This window comes from Candoia aspera, chromosome 1, assembly GCF_035149785.1.
Source record: "Candoia aspera isolate rCanAsp1 chromosome 1, rCanAsp1.hap2, whole genome shotgun sequence".
NCBI classification, from domain to species: domain Eukaryota; kingdom Metazoa; phylum Chordata; class Lepidosauria; order Squamata; family Boidae; genus Candoia; species Candoia aspera.
Genome location: NC_086153.1, coordinates 292,148,887 through 292,170,843, shown reverse-complemented (window position 1 = coordinate 292,170,843; position 21,957 = coordinate 292,148,887). Strand labels below are relative to the sequence as shown.

Below are 21,957 nucleotides of genomic sequence, written 5' to 3'. Positions count from 1 at the left end.
AAAACAAAAGAGGAAGAACTCCGCGAAGTTCCGAGAAGAATCATCATAAGAATAAGTTCCGGGGGAAGGGAAACGACGGAGACCACTTTGCGCATGCGTTCAAGGAGGGGCGGCCTGGTGAACGAGTGGTGACGGTTTAGTTGACCCAGTCAGTTGTACTACGAAAGATGATCGTGGCGCGCGTGCGCGGTGCATTCAACCAGGTAAGGATGGATTTTCCCTCGGCTCGCCAAGCGGTGTTGAACGTAATAAAGGGTGCGCGCGCGGGGGATTTGCCTCGCCTGCTCCGCTGGCTGAGAACATCTAGTAAGCGAAGGTTCTTCAGCTTTTCAACTGCCTACCTTTGCTCCTGTTTTGGAATAGTTAACGCTGTATCGCGTACACTTTCTTACGCGTGGGATCTCCAACGAAGAAATATTTTAACGTGGGGATCGACAGCCAGTTACGTGTGCTCTTTTCTAGGATGCTCCTTTCCATCTTTCTCCCCCATTTTTTTCGCTCTATTCTATACTCATAGAACGTTTGTTCGTTTCATACTTTGTTCATACTCTGCCCCTTTTTATCATTTTTGTGCACTCTCAGTTCTGGCGCTGTACTTTTGACTTGGTTTGGGGAAACCACACGGAGAAACCTTGCTGAATCAGAGTTTAGGCTATTAGATCAAACATGCTGAATCAGATGAATTGGTCATTTGGTCCAATGTCCTGTATTCCTCAGTGACTCTGGGAGATCCAGAAGAAAGACACAGCATCCTATATTATTCTCCAGTAAGAATACTTGGAAGCTTTGCTGCCTCTGAAAGTGCTCCGACATAAGCATTATGATGGGTTGCCATTAAGGTTAAAAGTATATGTGTGTCTCACTTTGCATTTGGTTGTTTGGTATAAAATTTGTTCTCCAGTTAAAAGCCATCTAAGTGTATGGCCTTTGCTAGATCTCATGGCAATAAATTTAGAATATATGTTTATTACAAAGGTAATTGTTTATGTTACAATCTTTGGGCATCACTGACCATTACCTAGATTACAGTTTGGGGGTGTTGTTGGTTCTGCATTTGATTGCTTTGAATCTTTTCTGTTTTTTTATTGTTTTGCAGTGTTGTGTGGTGGATTTTTGTTCCAGGAATTTCCCCTTGTAGAGGGTGTCTCTCAAGGATCAGTCTTGGGCATGTTTTGTTTGTGGAGTCCCTGGTACGCTCTGAGCTTGGTTGTTTGCTTGCAGATGTTTCGGTACCTGACTAAATAACATCATCAGTGCTAGTGAGTGTGAGGTTTGCTGCCTGTTTACATACAGTAGCTTTGCCTTGCCAGTGTTGGTGGGGGTGGGGTCTTCTCCTTGGTAGTTCCTTGATTAGGGTATTGTTTGTCAGCTTGATTGTTTGTCTCCTTGGCGGTTCCATTTTGCGGAATGTTTTCTGCTTGATCATTTGTCTGGCAGACAAAAAAATCAAGTAGACAAACAAAAAATCTGGCAGATAATCAGAAAATCAAGCGAACAAACAGTCATGTAGAAAACAATAGCCTAATCAAGGAACTACCAAAGAGAAGGCCACAGCCCCACCAACTTGGGTAGGGCAAGATACTGTATATAAACAGGGAGCAAACCTCACACTCACTAGTACTGATGATGCTACCTAGTCGGGTAATGAAATGTCTGCAAGCAAACAACCAAGCTCGGAGAGCACCAAGGACTCCACAGTTCAACCCTGAGCTACATTTATTCTCTCCTACTATTTTGTTAATACCCTTCCCTTAGGTGCTCTGATTCATGATCAGAGTTTCCACTGTCATTGTTATGCTGACAAGTCTATCAGTCTTTTCTGGACCTTGATGGCATGGTCAGCTGTAATGAAACATTTATCAACATTTCCTCTTAAATATCCTCTCATTGCCTAATGCTGAACATGGATGAAACTCATGCTTTGGCCTGATTGTCATTCCAATCCACTACTGAGTCTTCCCCCTGTTTGTCTTCAGGTCTGCTGGATTGCCTCAGTTTCTTCTGTCTGAGCCTTGACTGATGACCAGCTGACTTTGTGCCTGTTTGTTGATTGTACAGCTAGAGTCATTAATTTTCTTTTGATGAATGTTTGTAGAATCTGCATATCTAGAAATCCATGCATGCAACAGCTGTGTTAAATATGTTTGTTGCCTTAAGCTTCACATGATTGATGCAAAATCTGTTTTTCCCCCTGTTTTTGCAGATGACTTTGATGAATTTACATGCAATAATGATGACATTATTCTCAGAAGTATTGCTGAAGATATTCGACATCGTTTGCCTATTGAAGCAGTGCTCAGTTCGGAGCACAATGCTCTTCAAAAAGTAGGTTTTGCTATTCAATCTTCCTATAACTTTTAATGACTAGTGGGTTTTGCTTAGAGTTTCTACAAAGCCACGGACACTTGTAACTTTGTTCAGATGTTGGCTTCTTTGTTGATGTATTCCAACAGAAGGTAGAATAGAGATCCAGGTTTAAAGTAGATGTTTGTGCAGTAATATCTCTATGAGTTATTGATTGTAATTATACCTAGATAATTTTTTTAAAAATAAAACACAAAACATTATCTTGGTTGGCCTTGTATTAAACCTTATCTTTAAACTTCAGTGTTTTTCATTTGTAAAATAAAAGTATTAATGTATTGCTTGTAATCAGATGTTGGTTCAGTTCTGTTCAGTTTTCGAATAAGATGTTAGAATGTTGTAGTATATTGACATATATATTTGCATATATGTCACAGTAGATTTGGACATATCCCAATGTACAGTGGAATGCTTAGACAACTGCCTTTATCCCAGGGATAGTACTACCATTAGGTAGCATAAAGCAATCTTCTCAGGTGGGTTGATCCTAGGATGTAGCAAGATGATCTTGGAGGAGAAAGCTGTGCCCTGCCCTATACCTTCTTTAAGCTAGTCTGCTGCCTCAAGGTATGGGAGAAGGGTATGTGGACAGGTAGAAGCAGCATCTTGTTCTTTCGTTCAAGCAAGAACATCCCAAGCTAGCCCTATTCTGCCCACAGAGTCACCATTATATGGCTAAATCTGGTGAACACCTGGGTTCTACTAAAAAAGGAAAACAGATTGTTGTCTCCTATGGATGTATTGTGTGATTTTTACTCTTGTTTGTATAGAAGAATTTTCTTATTGCAAGCTGGATTGGAAGCTGTTAATTCCCATCAAGAAATTTCTCCTTGGTATGATGAGTAAGATTTATTGGGAAGAAGGTTAAAGTAACAATACAAGAATTCCAGCAAGTAGTCTGCTGTCAAATGAAAACACTATTTATAGGCAAATTAGGGTGGGAGATTCTAGTTCTTTATCTTGGATTCTTTTGAAGTAAAAGGGAGGAGGCTTGTCTCTTTTGTGAAGAGGGGACTGACTGACAATAGCTACCAGATATCTTTTCAATTTGAGAAACAGCTCTCACAGGAATGCTCATCCCTCAAGGTTATCAGGAGCTATTCAAACTGGAAGTAGGACTTGTGACTCTATGGACAATTGTCTCCTACAGTGATCCATGTAAGCCACAGGATGGAATGTCTCTTTATTTGAATTACCAAGTATTAGAATAGATCTTTCCAAACTTTTCTAAGCCGGAAAAACTATAGAGACTTTTTTATTCAGGTACATATTTTACCTGTACATCAGTATTCTTTCCCAGCATGACACACAATTCTTGCATTCTGCTTGATGGCTTTATAAACCTTGGCATCGATAAATGGCTGTATGACTTGTCGCAGTTCTACAAGATGCTGCTTATTGCATTTAAATGTTGTAGGAATGTGTTCAACGTTGATTCCTCTGCATATATAGGCATCAATTAGATGATGACGACGTTATGTGTCATGACATCATCACATAGATTGTGTAAATTGCCTAATGTATGTCATTTGCATAGTGTCATTTGGGCCTCTTGCCCCCTCCTGCAAATGCCCATGTAAAAGTTTAATGAAGATTCCTTGAATGGCTTTCATTGTATGTCTGTTTCTTAAATGTTAACATGAAGCATGACTCTAAAATAACTCTCAAAATGGATAAAAAAACAGGGAAATTTTTTTTTTGCAAGAAGATCATCAAATGAGTAAGTTTGGCATGAATGACTGAATAAGAGATGAGGGTAGTGGGAAGATTTGGGCTGCAAAGAGAAAAGAAAGGGAGTAAAGTGACCACCTTCCTGCTGGCTGGTGAGAACTGACTGGTATCAGTACTATGATACCAGTGGCTAGTTTAAAGCTTTCTGTGGCTTGGCTCCTGATTACCTTTGGGACTATCATCTTTGAACTGAATCTGCCATTTTATGAGTTCAAACCAGAATGGAATATTTCAGATTCTCTCCCTCTGAGAGGTCAGTGGGCTGGAAGTCCACAGACAAGTGGTATCAGTGGTTGCCCATTTTTATGGAATAATCTCCCCAAAAGGTCTGTGTAGTCCCCTCATTAACTTTTAGGAGGACTATAAAGACTGTTTGGTTCTGCCAAGTATTTAGGATTTAAATTGCTTGCTAACTGGGTTATTCTTCATTGTGATGGAGAATTAGTTTTTAAAAAATTTTTAATGTGTGATCTGGATTTTTAAATTTTGTTTTTTTTAACCTGATTTTATGGAATTCTTTTATGCCTTTATGGTGCTTAATTTTTCCGTTTTATCTGTGTGCATTTATGATTGTGAACCGCTAAAATCATGGGATATAATTTTATAAATAAATGACACGTGAAATGTAAGACTGTTGAATTTCAATGAATTTCAACAGCTGATGTTGGAGAAAATGTTACTAATATTTATTAAGTGTGGTTTTCTTTTTCTTTAGCTTCATGAACAGACAGTACCCACAATTCATGTTGATGCTTTCCTTTATGATGATGACTGTATTGACTCATTATGTGAAGAAGGAAAGATGAGCAGAAATTACTGTGTAGCATGTGGCTCTCATCAGACAGCACCATTAGGTAAGCAGTTATGTGTTGTACTTGCTTACCAAACTACAACACTGACCTTTGTGTACCTCTGATGTACGTCCAGCTGACCATTTTGGGCTGGAGTTTGTGGGTACTGTACTTATACAACATAAGTATTATGAGGGCTTGCCTGTTCACAAAATAGTTCTTGTGGCAGCTAAGCCAGTCACAAAGTGTCTTTTTATTGGTAGGCAACTGATGAGGTTGCTTCTCAATAAATAGACCCTTCTCACTCTCCAGAAAGCTTTGTAGCAAGTCAGTGTAACTTTGCATATCTTCTTTTAATCATGTAGTAATAGGAGACCGTGAGTTCTAGTCCTGTCTTAGGCATGAAAGCTGGCTGGGTGACCTTGGGCCAGTCACTCTCTCTCAGCCCAACCCACCTCACAGGGTTGTTGTGTGGAAAATACAGGAGGAAGGAGTATGAGGTATGTTCCCTGCCTTGAGTTATTTATAAAAATAATAAAGGCGGGATAAAAATTAAATAAATAAATAGAGCACTGGATCCCTTTTTATTTTTTAAGAATGCTGAAAGACTATACTATATATTTTTGCCTTATGGTGTGCAAGATTTCCATTATGTTTTTGTTTCTCGTTATGAAATCTAAAAGAGACTCTGGTCACTAGGACAGAAAGCCTGGTAGGTGCCAAAGGCAATGTCGGTGGGCACATTAGCACCTGCAGATACTAAGTTGCATGCTCTTGATCCAATGTTCCTTTCTAAGTCAAGTATGCAGCTTCTCATCAGCATTTAGTCACACTTGAGCCGAATTCTCATAAGTGAGTTTGGGAAGTGTCTGCCAGTTATTAATCTATAAGAAATTCACCATCTTAAAATTAATTATAACATTTAGGAATGGAGGGAATTCTTGGGTTTTATGGATGGCGATACCACATTTCCCTTTTCCCTATTAAGCATATTCAATCTAAAATCTATACTGTGGGTGCTGCAGTCTTCATTCTTAAGAAAGTAAAGCAGCATTAAATTTGAATATGCTTTAGCACTGGACTTTTCATTGAACTTATTTCTTTTGCTGTCATTAGTACAGTGTTATCTTTTGTAATTTTCAGTATGGTTTTGTTAGTTTTTTTTTTATTTTACCAGATCTGGAGGTTGCCTTCAGTGAAAAATTGGCTATTTTTTAATCAATAAAATTAATAACTTGCATGCTTGATACTATGAAATGTTATGACAAATGTGCATGTTTTTGATGTGCATTCCTAGGAGATTCTCAGTGCAATTTTGTTTAACCATTATTCCTATCCCACCTCTACAGACCAACTAAATTTCTCTAAATTTCTCAGTTCAGGAGTCTAGTATAAAAATAGCTAAAATGAATAAATGTAAAAGGAAAACAATCTCTCTATTACATTTACAGTTTGGGAACTGTTTAATTGGTTTGGCTTTGAAAATGAATCTATTTGATCCACAGATGCCCTTATTTTTATTTTTTAAAAAAGTTAACATTTTATTAAGCACATGTTAACCATATATAACTGCAGTGTTTCTTAATGGAAAAAAGGTAGTCATTGATGGTATACAGTATCTTCATCCTTGATTAACTGCCCACTTAGCAGTTGAAATAGATCCTACAGATTTCATTGCAACTTTTTGTCTGTGAAATGGCATAATAATCACATCTCCCACATTTATAGGGCATAAAGTTATACATCCAAGAAATCCTTGTGTATGTACTACACAACTCTTTGCTGGAGCAGTACTGTTTTAATGCCTGCAAAGTCAGATTGCCACAAAAACAGTACCAGCACCAAAACTAAAAAAAAAAAAAACCCAACAACTGAAACTTCAGAAGCCATTAGTATTATATTCATGTATTTTTATATATTTCAGATTTGAATAACAGCCTTACCAATTAGGAAGTGTTCGAAGTAGTTCTTGTTAAAAGTATAATATTATAAAATAGAGAATTAACACTATATATTAAGATTATATGCACTCTGAAAATTATTTAAAAGAAGTGTTTTGGATCTGGCATGAGTTCAGCATGAGTACAGCCTCTGCTTTCATTAAAACAGCCTATCGTTCTTCAGGCTTTGACACACGCCTGGAAATAAATTACATCTGCTTTAAAGAGCGAACTCTCTAAAGTTAATGCAACTTTTTTAGGCTCGTGCAATAGACAGAGGAGACAAATTGCTTTCATGAACAGCAGAGAAATACTGTGCTTGTATGAGGTCCAAAGAACTTTTTCCAAATCATTTTCAGATCTCTCTCAATCTCTTTTTATGAATGATTATGAATGATACATCAAGGAATTGTGGGTGATGATAATAATCTAGTTTCAGATGTCCAAATGACTGGTTAATTAGTTTCCAGAGTGGTTAGATGTGAACAGCTTGCAATCTGGAATATGTTTCGAAGTCAGGATCCTAAATTCTGTTGTTATATTCGCTTAATATAAGGAGAAGAGAATGGAATGCAGGCTTTGCCATCAGCATGATGGTCCTCCAAACAGAATAAGCACAGATGAAAATGCTGCCTTTGCAAGATTCCAGCTACACAAAGAATCATGCTCCTAGTGCCCTCCACTTAAATGCATGTAGATTCTGTTCAGTTTTTCAACTGTATATGTAAGGAGAGTAGATGCAGTCCAGATCCAGATACTACTTCAGAAGGTCATATCTGTCCATTGCTTTGTCAAAGCTACAGCAGAAATGTAAAATTTCCAAAATAGGCTTGGTAGTATTTTAGTCACTGCACCAATAGAAAATGAGAATTCTCTTCAAAAAGTTTTGTTTTAATCCATGTTCTTGTAAATACTGCATTTCATACTGGATGCTAGCCATTGCAGCAATGTGCTTTGTTTTATTGTTTCCCAGAATTCATTTCCCATTCCTTTTCCCTCATGGAACTGAAGTTTCTCTACCAGGAATTACTGCCTGACCTGACAGGGAAGGTTCTGGTTGATGTGGGCTCCAGGCTTGGAGCAGTCCTATTTGGGGTAAAAGCTGCACCAGAAATTGGTTAACAATTTCTATGTTTTCCCCCGCTCCCCTTTTGTTGGTAGTTTTTCTCCTATGCTTTGTATTGTTGTTTAAGCAAGTGTCTGGTTGGCTACTTTTTGAACCTTAATTTGTTACTGATTTGCTGTTGTCCTTTACTGATTTGTTTGCTGCTTACATATTTTGTTATTTTGTCATTTGATTACTGACATTACCTTGAGAATAATTTTTGGAATAAGAAAACTGGGGCATAAATCCTTTATTAAATGAACGAGCACATTAGGGTCATAGTGTAATTAGAAACATGAGTAACATCAGAAATAACAGGCTATAGCCTTCAAGCTCTAGCCTTGAAAAGGAAGGACGCTGGGATTATCCCTTGCATGCCTTTGGAATTAACTAATCTCTTGTGCAAAGGTGATATTCCCTACTTTTGGCTTAACAAACTATTTTTAGCAAATAGATGCAGAATCAGCCTTCACAAAATTCATCTTAAAATAGAAAGTGTAATTATTACTTACATTGTTCAAAAGTTATAACCTTTTACATGTTAAAATGCAAGACAGACATGTAAAAAAATCATTTATTTTTAAAATAGATATTTTAATCATAATCTTGAATTCCATTACAGATATGGCAACTTGCCAGGTTTTATTTGCAGAGACTGGTTTAAAAGTAAAGTCTTCTTCAAGCTGAGCTTGATTTCTCCTGACTTCATAGACACCTTCATGCAGTTTTCCTGGCAGGAGCAGAGAAGTGGCTTGCAATTGCCACCTTCTGGGATGTCTCCCCCCTCCCCCAATTTTCCAGTCTAGCATACAGCCATGCTATTCCTTGGAGGTCCCCCCTCCAGGACTAACCCTGCTTAGCTTTTGACAAGGCCGGCCCAGTGCCTCTACCTGCTGGCACAAGTCATGGTTTAGAGCAGTGTTTCTCAACCTCCTCAACTTTAAGATGTGTGGACTTCAACTTCCAGAATTCCCCAGCCACCCATGCTGGCTGAGGAATTCTGGGAGTTGAAGTCCACACATCTTAAAGTTGAGGAGGTTGAGAAACACTGGTTTAGAGGCATCTTATTGGTATATTTTATTGCACAAGTTTGGGAAATTTAAAATAGTATTTTTGCTTTTCTGTTCTCCAACTGATAACGCATTCCTGTTTGCTACTGTTTAAAAGTTCTGTGAGTTCCCAGGTAAGTATGCAGAACAGGGATAGGCAACCTGCAGCTCAGGGCCACATACAAACTCTGAGGTCTCTTTTCCTGGGCCTCCGAGCTTCTTCTGACTACAATTGCTGAAAACCATGATACCCTTTCCCATCATGTTAAGATAGGAAGCAAGTGAAAATGCCATTAAAAAAAGGAAAACCTGCAAAACCGACCCCACCTAGCTCTGTCCACATAGCCCTCACCCCCAAATGTTAACGATGACCCCTCTTCACCGTGGTTACCCATCCTGATGCAGATGATGTACTAAATGTGCTCTGTATATTTTATTAAATACAAGGCTATCAAACATTTTAATAACAATTTATTAAATTTACATGCCACCCGACTCCCAGCAACTCTCCTTAATTCTGCTGAAAATTATTTTGAAAAATATTTTTTTTATTGTGACAGGAGAAAATTATTAAATGCATGAGTAAGCATATTAATAGTGCTTAATTACTTTTAAATTATACGGTCAATTCAGTTAAACCAAAGCAAATTTAGAATCTGTGTGGAGCCTATCTCCTTTTTAGAGTGTGGCTCCAGGAAAGCATTCAAAATCTGGGTACAGCCTTCATCCCCACCAAAGAGGCATTTCCTGGTCTGCCATGTGAGCATGTACTTAGCATAGTCCTCTGTAATAGGGTCTGCATATCATTTTGAAAGCAAATCCCTATAGTTAAACAACATTCAGATGTCTAATGCAGTTCAAATCTGTATTCTAGTCAGCTTTAGAAACATCTCAGTTTTTCTACTTTCTTTTTAGGCGTACTATTATAGTTCAGCATCCCAGATCTATGGAGTTGAAATGAATGCAGACTTTTGCCAGCTGCAGGAAGCTATCATTACAAAATACCGACTTGATGACAGAATAAAGGTGAAACAACACATTTAATTGCTTGCTTTCTGTATGGAAGAGCTGCAGGTTAGCATAATATCCTTTTTACTGGAGATGCAGTATTATCTCAGTCACATTTAATTCACAAGCAAGTTTCAAGTGAATATAGCTGAAAGTCAGCTGAGCTTCATTTCTATACTATTATTTCCTAATGTGAAAAGGAAGAAAGGGGAATATAACAAACTTTATATAGGTTTAATATTGAAGAGATATTGTAGCCATTCAAAATCTTTTGTCTACCAAAGTTTTTTAAGGACATTTCCCAAATAGTAAAGAAAATACCCAGCATTTTTCTAGCTCTTTCAGGTGTTCCAAGCACTTCCTGTGTATTAGCTTATTATCCTTCTGATAATTCTTCAAGGATGCAAGTTTCCACACTACTGTACATCCCTTCCATCGGTGTTGCAGCTGTGGAGCTGAGGAGAAATTGAAGCCAAGAGTGAACGGCTTCCTTAACGTTCATGGCCAAGATGAGAAATTTCTGATTCACACCTAAATTCTTATCTACAATTTTCTACCATCTCATATGAATTTAAAAGTATGGATCTTGAAATTTTGCAATACATGTAACTTTAGTCTTATAATCTTCCTCATTGATTATTTGATCTCCAGGTAAGTCACTGGCTATCAACCATTGAGTGAGTATGCTAGGTTGAGGCAGTGCTGGAGACCTGAGTTCAGCAAGAACCCTTGTACTCCTGAAGTGCTTTTGGGTATATGCAGATTGCTAAGAATACCAAATAATGAAGCGGCAGTAGGTCTCATTCTAAACAATGTTCATAATATGATTGTCTTGGATGCAGAGTACAGGCTTAGCTCAGCTATTAATGAATGCTAAGAGATATTCATTAAATTTGAAGTAAAAATGTAGATTTAATAAATACTTAAGGCCCCCGTTACCTGAGGAGTGAGGGATACAGGAAGTTCCCTCGTCTCTTCAGTCCACAGACTTGTTTTACTAACCATAGGCCAACTGAGAAACAGACATAGGGGCTATGTATATAGAGACTCTTCCTCTTATCTGTCTCTTACCGTTTCCCTTAGTGACAAAAGACTCAGAGGTGTAAAGAGATGAGAGAATCTCCAACAAGCGGACTATTTCTCTGCTTGCCTTCAGTTCTATCTCATACCTATGGCACTGTGTATCTCACAGTTTGCTTAATATATAATTTTCAATTTTTTTGCAATACAATAATGAGATAAATAGCAATCTGCAACATCAGAACAATTATTTTGTAATGGATTGGTCAAGAAATGAGTAATGTGTACTGATGCAAGGCTATAAGAAAGGACAAAACTAGATTGATAAAAAATGTACAGATCAAGGAAAACAGTGTAAAATATTATCATGCAGTTTTCATACTGAACCTCTAAAAAATTATTTCCCTTCAGGTGATTAATGCAGACATTTGTACTCAAGCTTCACTTCTTCAAAATGCAGACGTTGTTGTTATGAATAATGTCTTTGAATATTTCCTTGACAGATCAGAACAGGCTAGGTAAGTTCTCTCTGTTCTAGAAATGTCTAGAAACTAGGAACACTGTCTGACAATCCAACCAACGATACATATGTTGTTGTTCTTTAAAACCCAAGCGAATATATAAAAATATAAATTGTGAAAACTGAGACATATTCTTTCATGTTTTATTCGGATACAAAAACTATTCAAATTAAAGACAGCTGATTAAAAAAAGCGCGTGAAACCTATCATTTCCCCCTTGCTAAGGCAAAAACTGGGCACTTAAAGACACTCATGCAAAATCCAGTTCCTACAGTTTGGACAAAATGAAAAGTCTGTCAAAGATCAGCTTGCCTTTTTAAATACCTTTTGAAATCATTTTCACACTTGATGGACCTCAACAATGTGAAACATGATTTTCATGCTGTGGTTGGTTGTACCATAATTTGCATAAGGTTACCTTCTGATTCAGTTGGCTTTATTTTATTTGCTTTAATATACAGAAATAAATCTTTGAAAGATACTAAACAGAAAAGAAGAAAAATACAACAGATTAAAATAGGACAGTTTATCAGTGTGCTCGATGAAGGGCAGTCCGACTTTGCAGATGAAATGCTAGGTTAGGGATCAGATAAAACTATACCTTACAAGGAATGTGACTTCTCCCATTGTAACCCACATTGCAGTATGAAATCTAGCTCTGGATAGTCTTTAAAAGTTATTCCAAATGTTCTGTGAAATAATGAGCTACTTCTAACATTATGTGAACTGCATCTACTTGCTCTGTTATCACTCCAGACATGATGCACCGCCACCAGAGATCCCCCAGATCTTTAGTACTGTATATGGAGAAAGAATGAAGAATTTGTTGCATTGCGAAATGCTGCCCCATCAGTGGAATGACACTGTTGGATAGAATCCCATATCTTCACCAACCAGAGATTCCCCTTTATCCATTACAACAAACCATTTGTAATAATTTCATACTATAAAGTAAACCTGTAGATTTGTAAGGAAAATAGTTATCCAGTACAAGATCCAACCTGACCCCATGATTCCCAATAGGCTATGATATTCTAGCAGGCCAAGTTGGTTTTCTCAGATTATGGGAAGCATGTATGGGTCTTTCCTTTTTCATGCAGCAAAGGCAGAGTCTTCCAAAACTAAAGGCCAAGAGCTATTGTTTTGTAGTATCTTCCATTGTTTCAGATGACAGCAATTTTTGAAGGAGCTGCTTTGTAAGAAATTTACTTTTTTTTATTCCTAGATCATGGAAAATTATAAGTCAAAATGTAAGAAAGACAGGGTCCTTATTAGTGACTGTCCCAAACCTCGAAAAATCTCTCTCAGAGCTTCAGGTAAAGAGCTGTTTTTTGAACTATTTACATAGTTACATAGATTGTCCTTGGTGTGTGTTTTTAGGTAAAACATGAATTTATTATAGTTGCTGAATGATGTTCTGTTTCACTGATAACGATTTTCACACTGGTCTATCTTTTGGAGGTGACTTCATTAGAATGAAGTTATAAGGAGATTGAGGTCAGCACCAGCATAACATGGGAGATGGCTTTGTGATGGCCATTAAGCCATTAGACTTAGGCTGTTACACATGTCTGCAACTTGCTAGAAAATTTCAGGAGGGAATAAAATGAAAGGAACAATCTTTTTCCACTCTCCAGAAATCTCAGGCTTTATTTGGTAGGGAAATAAAGGAAATTATTTTATCAGGATTGTGGAAACCACATTTCTAAAACTATGTAATATCTTCCTCCTGAAACTTCTTCACCCCAGAAAGCTGCAACCAGCATTAAAAAATTCTTAATTCTGTATGGCTAGGATATGTTGTCAAATTTTGTGGCAAATCTCACTTGTATTTTCTGCCCCTTTTAACTGATTTGCTTATACAGAAACAGCATGATTGTAAGATTGTAAGCATGTTCACTATGTAGATATTGCCTACATTAGTCTAATTTCACAAAAATATTTAATTTAGATGTTATTTTGCTTACTTGCCTTCAGCAGTTGAGATTTATGTGCTATTTTAAGTGTTGTAGTAAATTGTTTTAATTTCTTTTCAGGTGGACCTCCAGCTCAACCAGTGGGTAGAAGCAGTGCCAGTACAATATGATGAATTCTTAGAAGATGCTGATAGAGAAGCACTTGAACAAATTTACTTGTACAGAATTCTATAACATACAAGATATGTGCATCCCCACCAAGTGCTTTTTAAACAAAAAAGAACATTTTAATGAAAGAAATAACATTACAGTTAGTTGAGCTGTGTGTGTCAAGAACTGCCTTTTAAAAAAATATGGAAAATCAGAGATGCACTCTTGGTTAAATAAACATGAAGGTGTTAAAGAATCTGGCTGGCTTATTTCTAGTGAGGATTGCATTACCCCTTGCTAGAGAAATGGAAATGCTGCAGTTGCCATGCTGTATAACTAACTGCTCCTCCTTTGGACTAGCTTCATTTATATTTTCCTTTGTACTTAAACACGTGGTACATAGAACATGTAATTGTTCCTGGATTTATGTCTTGGCTACATGAGGTACACACGGATTTTATCTAGAGCATACCTCTTTGATTAATTTCTTAACTCACAGGGAAAGATGACAGTACCGTAAAAGTGCAAATTATTGGTACTTACTTAAATTATCTTGTACTGTATATATTTCCTCTTCTTAAAAGGAGGGAAGAGGGGCTAAGAGGAATGTGCTTATTTGTTTATTTGATTTCTATAGCCGCCCATCTCAGCAAGTGACTCTGGGCGGCTTACAACAATAAAACTATAAAACAATTACAAGAGTTAAAATATAAAATCAATACAAAAGAAATATACATGGCTGCCAAGTGAGCAATGTATGGATGTTAATACAGCCAAGAGAAGAGAACAACTTGCAGTATGATGTGCCCTACATAGGAGAGAAAATAATTAACATGTACTGTCCACAGGAGAGAAAGTAATAAAGCAACAATTGGTGTTTTTTGAAAAAATATGGAAGTAATCCAGCTCGTTTGCTCTCATTTTGATTTTGTTGTAAATGATACAGTCACATACAGTAGAACAACTTGTCCTGTAGTCTGCTGCGTGCCCTGATTTCCCATCTCCAATATCCCCATTGCCAATTTAGTGTCTGGGTTTCTTCCATATTGTTAGTGATACTGCAGAGGCCTGAAAACAGGTTGCAGCATCTCTTGGTCCTCATCTGATCAAAGGCTGGCTCAGACGGGATGGGAGAAGCCGCTTTTCTTTCCCTAGCCTGCCGTGGAAAGAAAACATGTTAATGAGGAAATGGTTTCTGCTGTTTTTCTACTAGCAGTTTGCTTTCCTTGAAGTCCAAACTAGAAGAAAAAGGGCAATCTCTTCTTGAACAGAGAGAACCTGTCGAGATAACCGGTACATTCTCTCCACTTACCATCGGCTCCTGTTGAGCCTACTGACTTCTAGCCTGTTACTTACTGGCCAATATGTGGCCTTCATGACTAAGAATGTTATGCATCTGTGGACTAAGTACTGTAAATGCTCTTGTTCTGCCAAACCTGATTTTTAAAAACTCAGATTAAAGAAACTGTAAGATATAGACAGCTGATACAAAAAAAGCTAAAACACTTTTCATTGGTAACAGCTACACTAAAATGCCCATTAGAGGACAATTTTGTTGGCAGATTTACAAACTTAAGAGCTCATATTCAGTCTAGTCATTTTGAAAAGCCTTTTTTTTTACATTTTGAAAATGTAACCTTCGAAGTAAGGTTATACTTTTGACTGGAGTTGCACTGTTTTTAAATTGTGGTTTGTATCATCCACTTTTCATGTTTTGTTTAGTGATCAAGCAGGCTACAGTAAAATATAAAGTGTGTTAACATGATTGTGGACATAGGAATATGGTCATTGAGACTTCCATGAAATCAGTGCGTGAATTACTACTTACTACAACTTTCTTAGCGTGAAGAATACTTTTGGAGGACAGTTAAATGCAAATATAATTTAACCTGATACCTTCATGGATACAAGGAGCAAATGATTCTAAATATTGTACAGTGAATTTCATACCCTGGACCTGAACAGTAGCAAAGAGGTTCTACTTTTTAAAATTGGTATTTCTGAACAAGTAGAAATTTGTGCAAGCTCCTAAATTCTCTCTCTTCCCGTTTTTTGGTCTGCCTTTCCCCTCCCAAATCTAGGGCTTTTATTTTATCTCCAGATAAATTCTGTGATTGTCACAAGAAAAAAGGTTTCTAAAGTCAGACTGTTTTCTTAAAATGTCTACTTTGCTTTTCCATTTTGAATATTTAGGTTATCCTGAACTTCTGGTAGTTATTGTCTGACTGAAAACTGGGAGCTGGAAGGAAAGATTTACTTTTAAGAACTGCTGAAATTTGAGTAGTGTCTTCAACATTAATCATTGAATTGGACACACCTCTAAACTGAAAGGCTTGTGCAAGCATAGAGCAGGAAGTAGGGATTGACAGGCATTCTTCTGTATCTTTGCTGTGAGTGTAAATTCAGATTAAAGTAAGGGGATTTAACAAACCATTGGGTAGAAATTCTTGATGCTAGGAAGGTCATCTGTATTTAATAGCAAATATATAATGTTGCAGTGCTTCTATTTTCACTATCATTGCATAGAAAATTATCGAAACACTACTTGCAAAGTAGTCATAAAAGATTATGGTTTCAAATGCAAGTATGTATCGCCAACAATTTTGTTGTTGTTGTTGTTTATTCGTTTAGTCGCTTCCGACTCTTCGTGACTTCATGGACCAGCCCACGCCAGAGCTTCCTGTCGGTCGTCAACACCCCCAGCTCCCCCAGGGACGAGTCCGTCACCTCTAGAATATCATCCATCCATCTTGCCCTTGGTCGGCCCCTCTTCCTTTTGCCTTCCACTCTCCCTACCATCAGCATCTTCTCCAGGGTGTCCTGTCTTCTCATTATGTGGCCAAAGTATTTCAGTTTTGCCTTTAATATCATTCCCTCAAGTGAGCAGTCTGGCTTTATTTCCTGGAGGATGGACTGGTTTGATCTTCTTGCAGTCCAAGGCACTCTCAGAATTTTCCTCCAACACCACAGTTCAAAAGCATCGATCTTCCTTCACTCAGCCTTCCTTATGGTCCAGCTCTCACAGCCATATGTTACTACAGGGAACACCATTGCTTTAACTATGCGGGCCTTTGTTGTCAGTGTGATGTCTCTGCTCTTAACTATTTTATCGAGATTTGTCATTGCTCTTCTTCCAAGGATTAAGCGTCTTCTGATTTCCTGACTGCAGTCAGCATCTGCAGTAATCTTTGCACCTAGGAATACAAAGTCTTTCACTGCTTCTACATTTTCTCCCTCTATTTGCCAGTTATCAATCAAGCTGGTTGCCATAATCTTGGTTTTTTTGAGGTTTAGCTGCAAGCCAGCTTTTGCACTTTCTTCTTTCACCTTCATCATAAGGCTCCTCAGTTCCTCTTCACTTTCAGCCATCAAGGTGGTATCATCTGCATATCTGAGATTGTTAATGTTTCTTCCAGAGATTTTAACTCCATCCTTGGATTCCTCAAGGCCAGCTTGTCGCATGATGTGTTCTGCATACAAGTTGAATAGGTAGGGTGAGAGTATACAGCCCTGCCGTACTCCTTTCCCAATCTTAAACCAGTCTGTTGTTCCGTGGTCTGTTCTTACTGTTGCTACTTGGTCGTTATACAGATTCTTCAGGAGGCATACAAGATGACTTGGTATCCCCATACCACTAAGAACTTGCCACAATTTGTTATGGTCCACACAGTCAAAGGCTTTAGAATAGTCAATAAAACAGAAATAGATGTTTTTCTGAAACTCCCTGGCTTTTTCCATTATCCAGCGGATATTGGCAATTTGGTCTCTAGTTCCTCTGCCTTTTCTAAACCCAGCTTGTACATCTGGCAATTCTCGCTCCATGAACTGCTGAAGTCTACCTTGCAGGATCTTGAGCATTACCTTACTGGCATGTGAAATGAGTGCCACTGTTCGATAGTTTGAACATTCTTTAGTGTTTCCCTTTTTTGGTATGGGGATATAAGTTGATTTTTTCCAGTCTGATGGCCATTCTTGTGTTTTCCAAATTTGCTGGCATATAGCATGCATTACCTTGACAGCATCATCTTGCAAGATTTTGAACAGTTCAGCTGGGATGCCGTCGTCTCCTGTTGCCTTGTTATTAGCAATGCTTCTTAAGGCCCACTCAACCTCACTCTTCAGGATGTCTGGTTCTAGCTCACCGACCACACCGTCAAAGCTATCCCCGATATTGTTATCCTTCCTATACAGGTTTTCTGTATATTCTTGCCACCTTTTCTTGATCTCTTCTTCTTCTGTTAGGTCCTTGCCATCTTTGTTTTTGATCATACCCATTTTTGCCTGGAATTTACCTCCAATGTTTCTAATTTTCTGGAAGAGGTCTCTTGTCCTTCCTATTCTATTGTCTTCTTCCACTTCCGCGCATTGCTTGTTTAAAAATAATTCCTTATCTCTTCTGGCTAACCTCTGGAATTTTGCATTTAATTGGGCATATCTCCCCCTATCACTGTTGCCTTTTGCTTTCCTTCTTTCTTGGGCTACTTCTAGTGTCTCAGCAGACAGCCATTTTGCCTTCTTGGTTTTCTCTTTCTTTGGGATGTATTTTGTTGCCGCCTCCTGAACAATGCTGCCAACTTCTGTCCAGAGTTCTTCCGGGACCCTATCTACTAAGTCCAGTCCCTTAAATCGATTCTTCACCTCCACTGCATATTCCTTAGGAATATTAGTGAGCTCATATCTAGCTGATCTGTGGGTCTTCCCTAATCTCTTTAGTCTGATCCTAAATTGTGCAAGAAGAAGTTCGTGATCTGAACTACAGTCAGCTCCAGGCCTTGTTTTTACCGACTGTACAGATGTCCGCCACCTTTGGCTGCAAAGGATGTAATCAATCTGATTTCGGTGTTGTCCATCTGGTGAAGTCCATGTATAAAGCCGTCTCTTAGGTTGTTGGAAGAGAGTGTTTGTTATGCAGAGTGAATTGTCTTGGCAAAATTCTATCAGCCTGTGTCCTGCTTCGTTTTGTTCTCCCAGGCCATACTTACCTGTAATTCGAGGTGTCATTTGACTGCCCACCTTAGCATTCCAGTCTCCTGTGATGAAAATAACATCTCTTTTAGGCGTGTTGTCCAGTAGGTGCTGCAGATCCTCATAGAACTGCTCTACTTCAGCTTCTTCAGCATTTGTGGTTGGGGCGTATATTTGGATCACTGTGATGTTAGATGGCTTGCCCTGAATTCGAATTGAGATCATTCTGTCGTTTTTTGGGTTGTATCCAAGCACTGCTTTAGCCACTTTACTATTAATTATGAAGGCTACTCCATTTCTTCTGTGGTCCTCTTGTCCGCAGTAGTAGATCTGGTGGTCATTTGATGTGAAGTGGCCCATTCCAGTCCATTTCAGTTCACTGATGCCCAGAATGTCTATCTTTAATCTTGACATCTCACCAATAACCACATCCAATTTGCCCTGGCTCATAGGTCTTACATTCCAGGTTCCGATGGTGTGTTGATCCTTAGAACATCGGATTCGCCGTTCACCACCAGCACCGTCGGCCGCTAGCCGTCCTTCCGGCTTTGAGCTAGCTGCGTCATCACGTCTGGGGCTAGTTGAGCTCATCCTCTGTTCCTCCCCAGTAGCATTTTGACCATCTTCCGACCTGGGGGTCTCATCTTCCGATGGTATACCGACATATCTCTGGTTGTACTGATCCATTTAGTTTTCACGGCAAGAATACTGAGGTGGGTTGCCATTACCTTCCCCAGGGATCGCATTTAGTCTGACCTCTCTGTCATGACCTTCCCGTCTTGGGTGGCCCTTCACGGTTTAGCTCATGGCATCATTGAGGTGCTCAAGCTCCAGCACCACGACAAGGTAACGATCCTTTGCTGAAGATCGCCAACAATAGATTATTTAAAATCCAGCGTGCTACAACTCTCCTGCCAGTTTGGTTTGGCTAAAGTTTAATGAGCAACACCTGTCCTTTATTTTGTTAGAATAAAGCAATGATAGGGAAATTTTGAATGAAGCTCTGATCCTGCATTGACAGGGGTCTTAATTTAATACTTTTAATTTTTTTTCTTTCTTTCTTCAAGTTAAATTACCTCCTTCCAAATTTTCCTCTGCAAGTTGGTGGGAACAGTATGTACACAAACCTTGTTCTCTGTATTAATATCAACTGGATCATTTTAATCAAGATAAAAATTGTAAGAAAAAACTTAAAATTCCCTTCCCTAAAAATGTGGTCTCAATTCAAGTTGCCTCTTCTCCTCCTTCCTCACACATCTAGTTGCCTCTTCTCCTTCCTCACACATCTAGTTTGCTAAAATTAGGATAGGGTTTGATTATTCCTTTGTAGTATTTATATATATTTTTGAGTAAGGTATGACAAATACATTGATAAATGTAACTAATCAACCATATTGCTCTTTTAATTATCCATTGCCTAAAACAAAGCACAACTAAAATTCAGTTATATCTAATTAGGTTGTTAGTAAAGTCTACTTCAAGAGGTATTTATCAACTTTATTACAGTTACCACTAGATGGCATTCAGTATCTTTGGTTAAGGATCATTTGTAAAGGCAGCCTTAACCTTCCTTGAATTTTTGTATCTGTCTTGGATTGCAGCCTTATTTGGGGGAAACCCCCCCCCCCAATTAACTTGTTTCTGGGTAAATGTAAGCTTCAGCTAAAGCAGCTACTCAACCGTTGTGGAGTATCCATCAATAAATATTGTGCTTTGTTCTCAAACCAGTGATGGAAAGAAAATTGTCTCTTGGTTTAATTCTCAACATACCTAACAATTCATAGTGACAAGTTCATGGAGAATAAAGCAGTCAAAAGATACTACCCACAAAGCTCACACTTTGACTTGTTTAACCACTGTGTACTGAATAAACGAAACTGGCTGGGTTTGCTTAAGGTTCATAATTCATGGTTTGCCACCATAAAGGCTGGGTTCAACAACATGTAACCCCAAACCAAGCAAATCACATTATGGCTTAGTATAGTATCTGGTATCTGTCAGGGGAATGAACATTAGGAAAGTGCTATTACATTTGTCTCCTGTTTCTGGGTTTCCCATAGACATATGGATAGGTTTTGCAAGCAAAATATTGGCCAAAAATAAGAAAGGTAGAAGAACTGTTGAAGTCATTAGGCTCGCCCCTCCTGGTAACAGTAAAAATCAAGTTAAAGCATCTCTGATAATTGACTACCCAGCTTCTCTTTAAACTCACCTAGTGCGGAGAAGCTCATACAATTAAATTGAGGTTTTGCTATAGTGTCAGCTACCTTTTGAAGTGAATCTTTCCCTGTTCCCTTTAAGGCCAAGTGTAATCCTCATCTGAAAATATTTATGTACTCCTGCCATACCTAGTACAAAGCAATTCCTTTCAAACTACATTCTTGGGAGCACAGGTATTCCATGAAAGAGTAACAGGCTTTTCAAATAGAAGATGTACATAACATGTTAAACCAAGACCAACAACCCACATTATGGTTAATGCAATGCATTAACTCAGTGAGTATAAAATTAATGGCAGAAAACCCCATAGAAAGTATTTCCTCAGCTAAGAAAAAAAAATGGAAAAAGTCTGGTCTTAACAGGGCTGTTTAGAACTGATTGACCTGACATACAGCAAAATGGACAAAAGTGAAGGCTTCCTTTTTTGCACTAGCAATCATGTGCCTCAGACTAATAGAATCTGCTAATTTCAGATGAAGTATCTAAAGCAGCATCAAGAACAAGGCAAAACAAACGAACATTTATGGGAGAATCTCATAATGTTCAGATCCAAAATAAACTAGTCTCAATTACGAGGTCTCAAATGCAACAGTCAGTTACTTACCAGTGGGAAGTAGTTTCCATACATCCACACTTCTTACTGTAGCTATACCCTGAATTACTCTTCCAAAGAAATCAATTTGCTCATCTCTCTAACTCCATGCCAGAAAATATTTGTAGACCTTTTGTAGTACTAATATCTGAGGTATGTAGCTATGTTAGTCTATTCCAGCAAAAACAAAATTGTTTTATAACAGAAATATATATTTTTCTCCTTATTTTATCTCATTTATATCTCATCCTTCCTCCAAGGAGCTGAGAGAAGCATACATTTTAATCTCACATTTTTAGATATTAGGTTAGAAAGACAGATCAGGATCTATCAACAGATCTATTATTTACAGAGCCACAATGGAAAAACAAAGATTGTGCAATTCTGAAATCCAGCTTCCTGATGGGAGTAAGTTTGTAGGTATCAAGCTAAACAATGAATTATTATTGCTCTCTCAAACAAGATCCAATCATGCTGGGTGTGGTCAACTGCTGAATAGATTTAGCAAGATAATAAATCAAGACCCAAAGGTCTGTGGCTGTGTTATGACTAGCAACTCATTTACTTTAAAACCCACTTGAAATG

At 38.1% G+C, this 21,957-nt stretch overlaps 1 protein-coding gene across 3 annotated transcripts; it reads left to right on the top strand.

Moving 5' to 3' along the window:
* The first annotated feature begins 179 nt into the window (after positions 1-179).
* LOC134487917 (uncharacterized) lies at positions 180-13,848 on the top strand. Of its 3 annotated transcripts, XM_063290037.1 has the most exons (8): positions 188-306; positions 2,204-2,325; positions 4,811-4,949; positions 7,800-7,921; positions 9,896-10,006; positions 11,420-11,526; positions 12,755-12,845; positions 13,566-13,848. In XM_063290037.1, the coding sequence occupies exons 1-8, from the start codon at positions 210-212 to the stop codon at positions 13,677-13,679; spliced, it is 903 nt and encodes a 300-aa protein (XP_063146107.1). In that variant the 5' UTR covers positions 188-209; the 3' UTR covers positions 13,680-13,848. The 3 variants fall into 3 exon arrangements, with proteins under 3 accessions (XP_063146109.1, XP_063146108.1, XP_063146107.1); XM_063290039.1 differs by lacking the exon at positions 12,755-12,845 and having other exon boundaries at positions 180-306; positions 13,566-13,677; XM_063290038.1 differs by lacking the exon at positions 9,896-10,006 and having other exon boundaries at positions 183-306.
* The last annotated feature ends 8,109 nt before the right edge of the window (positions 13,849-21,957 follow it).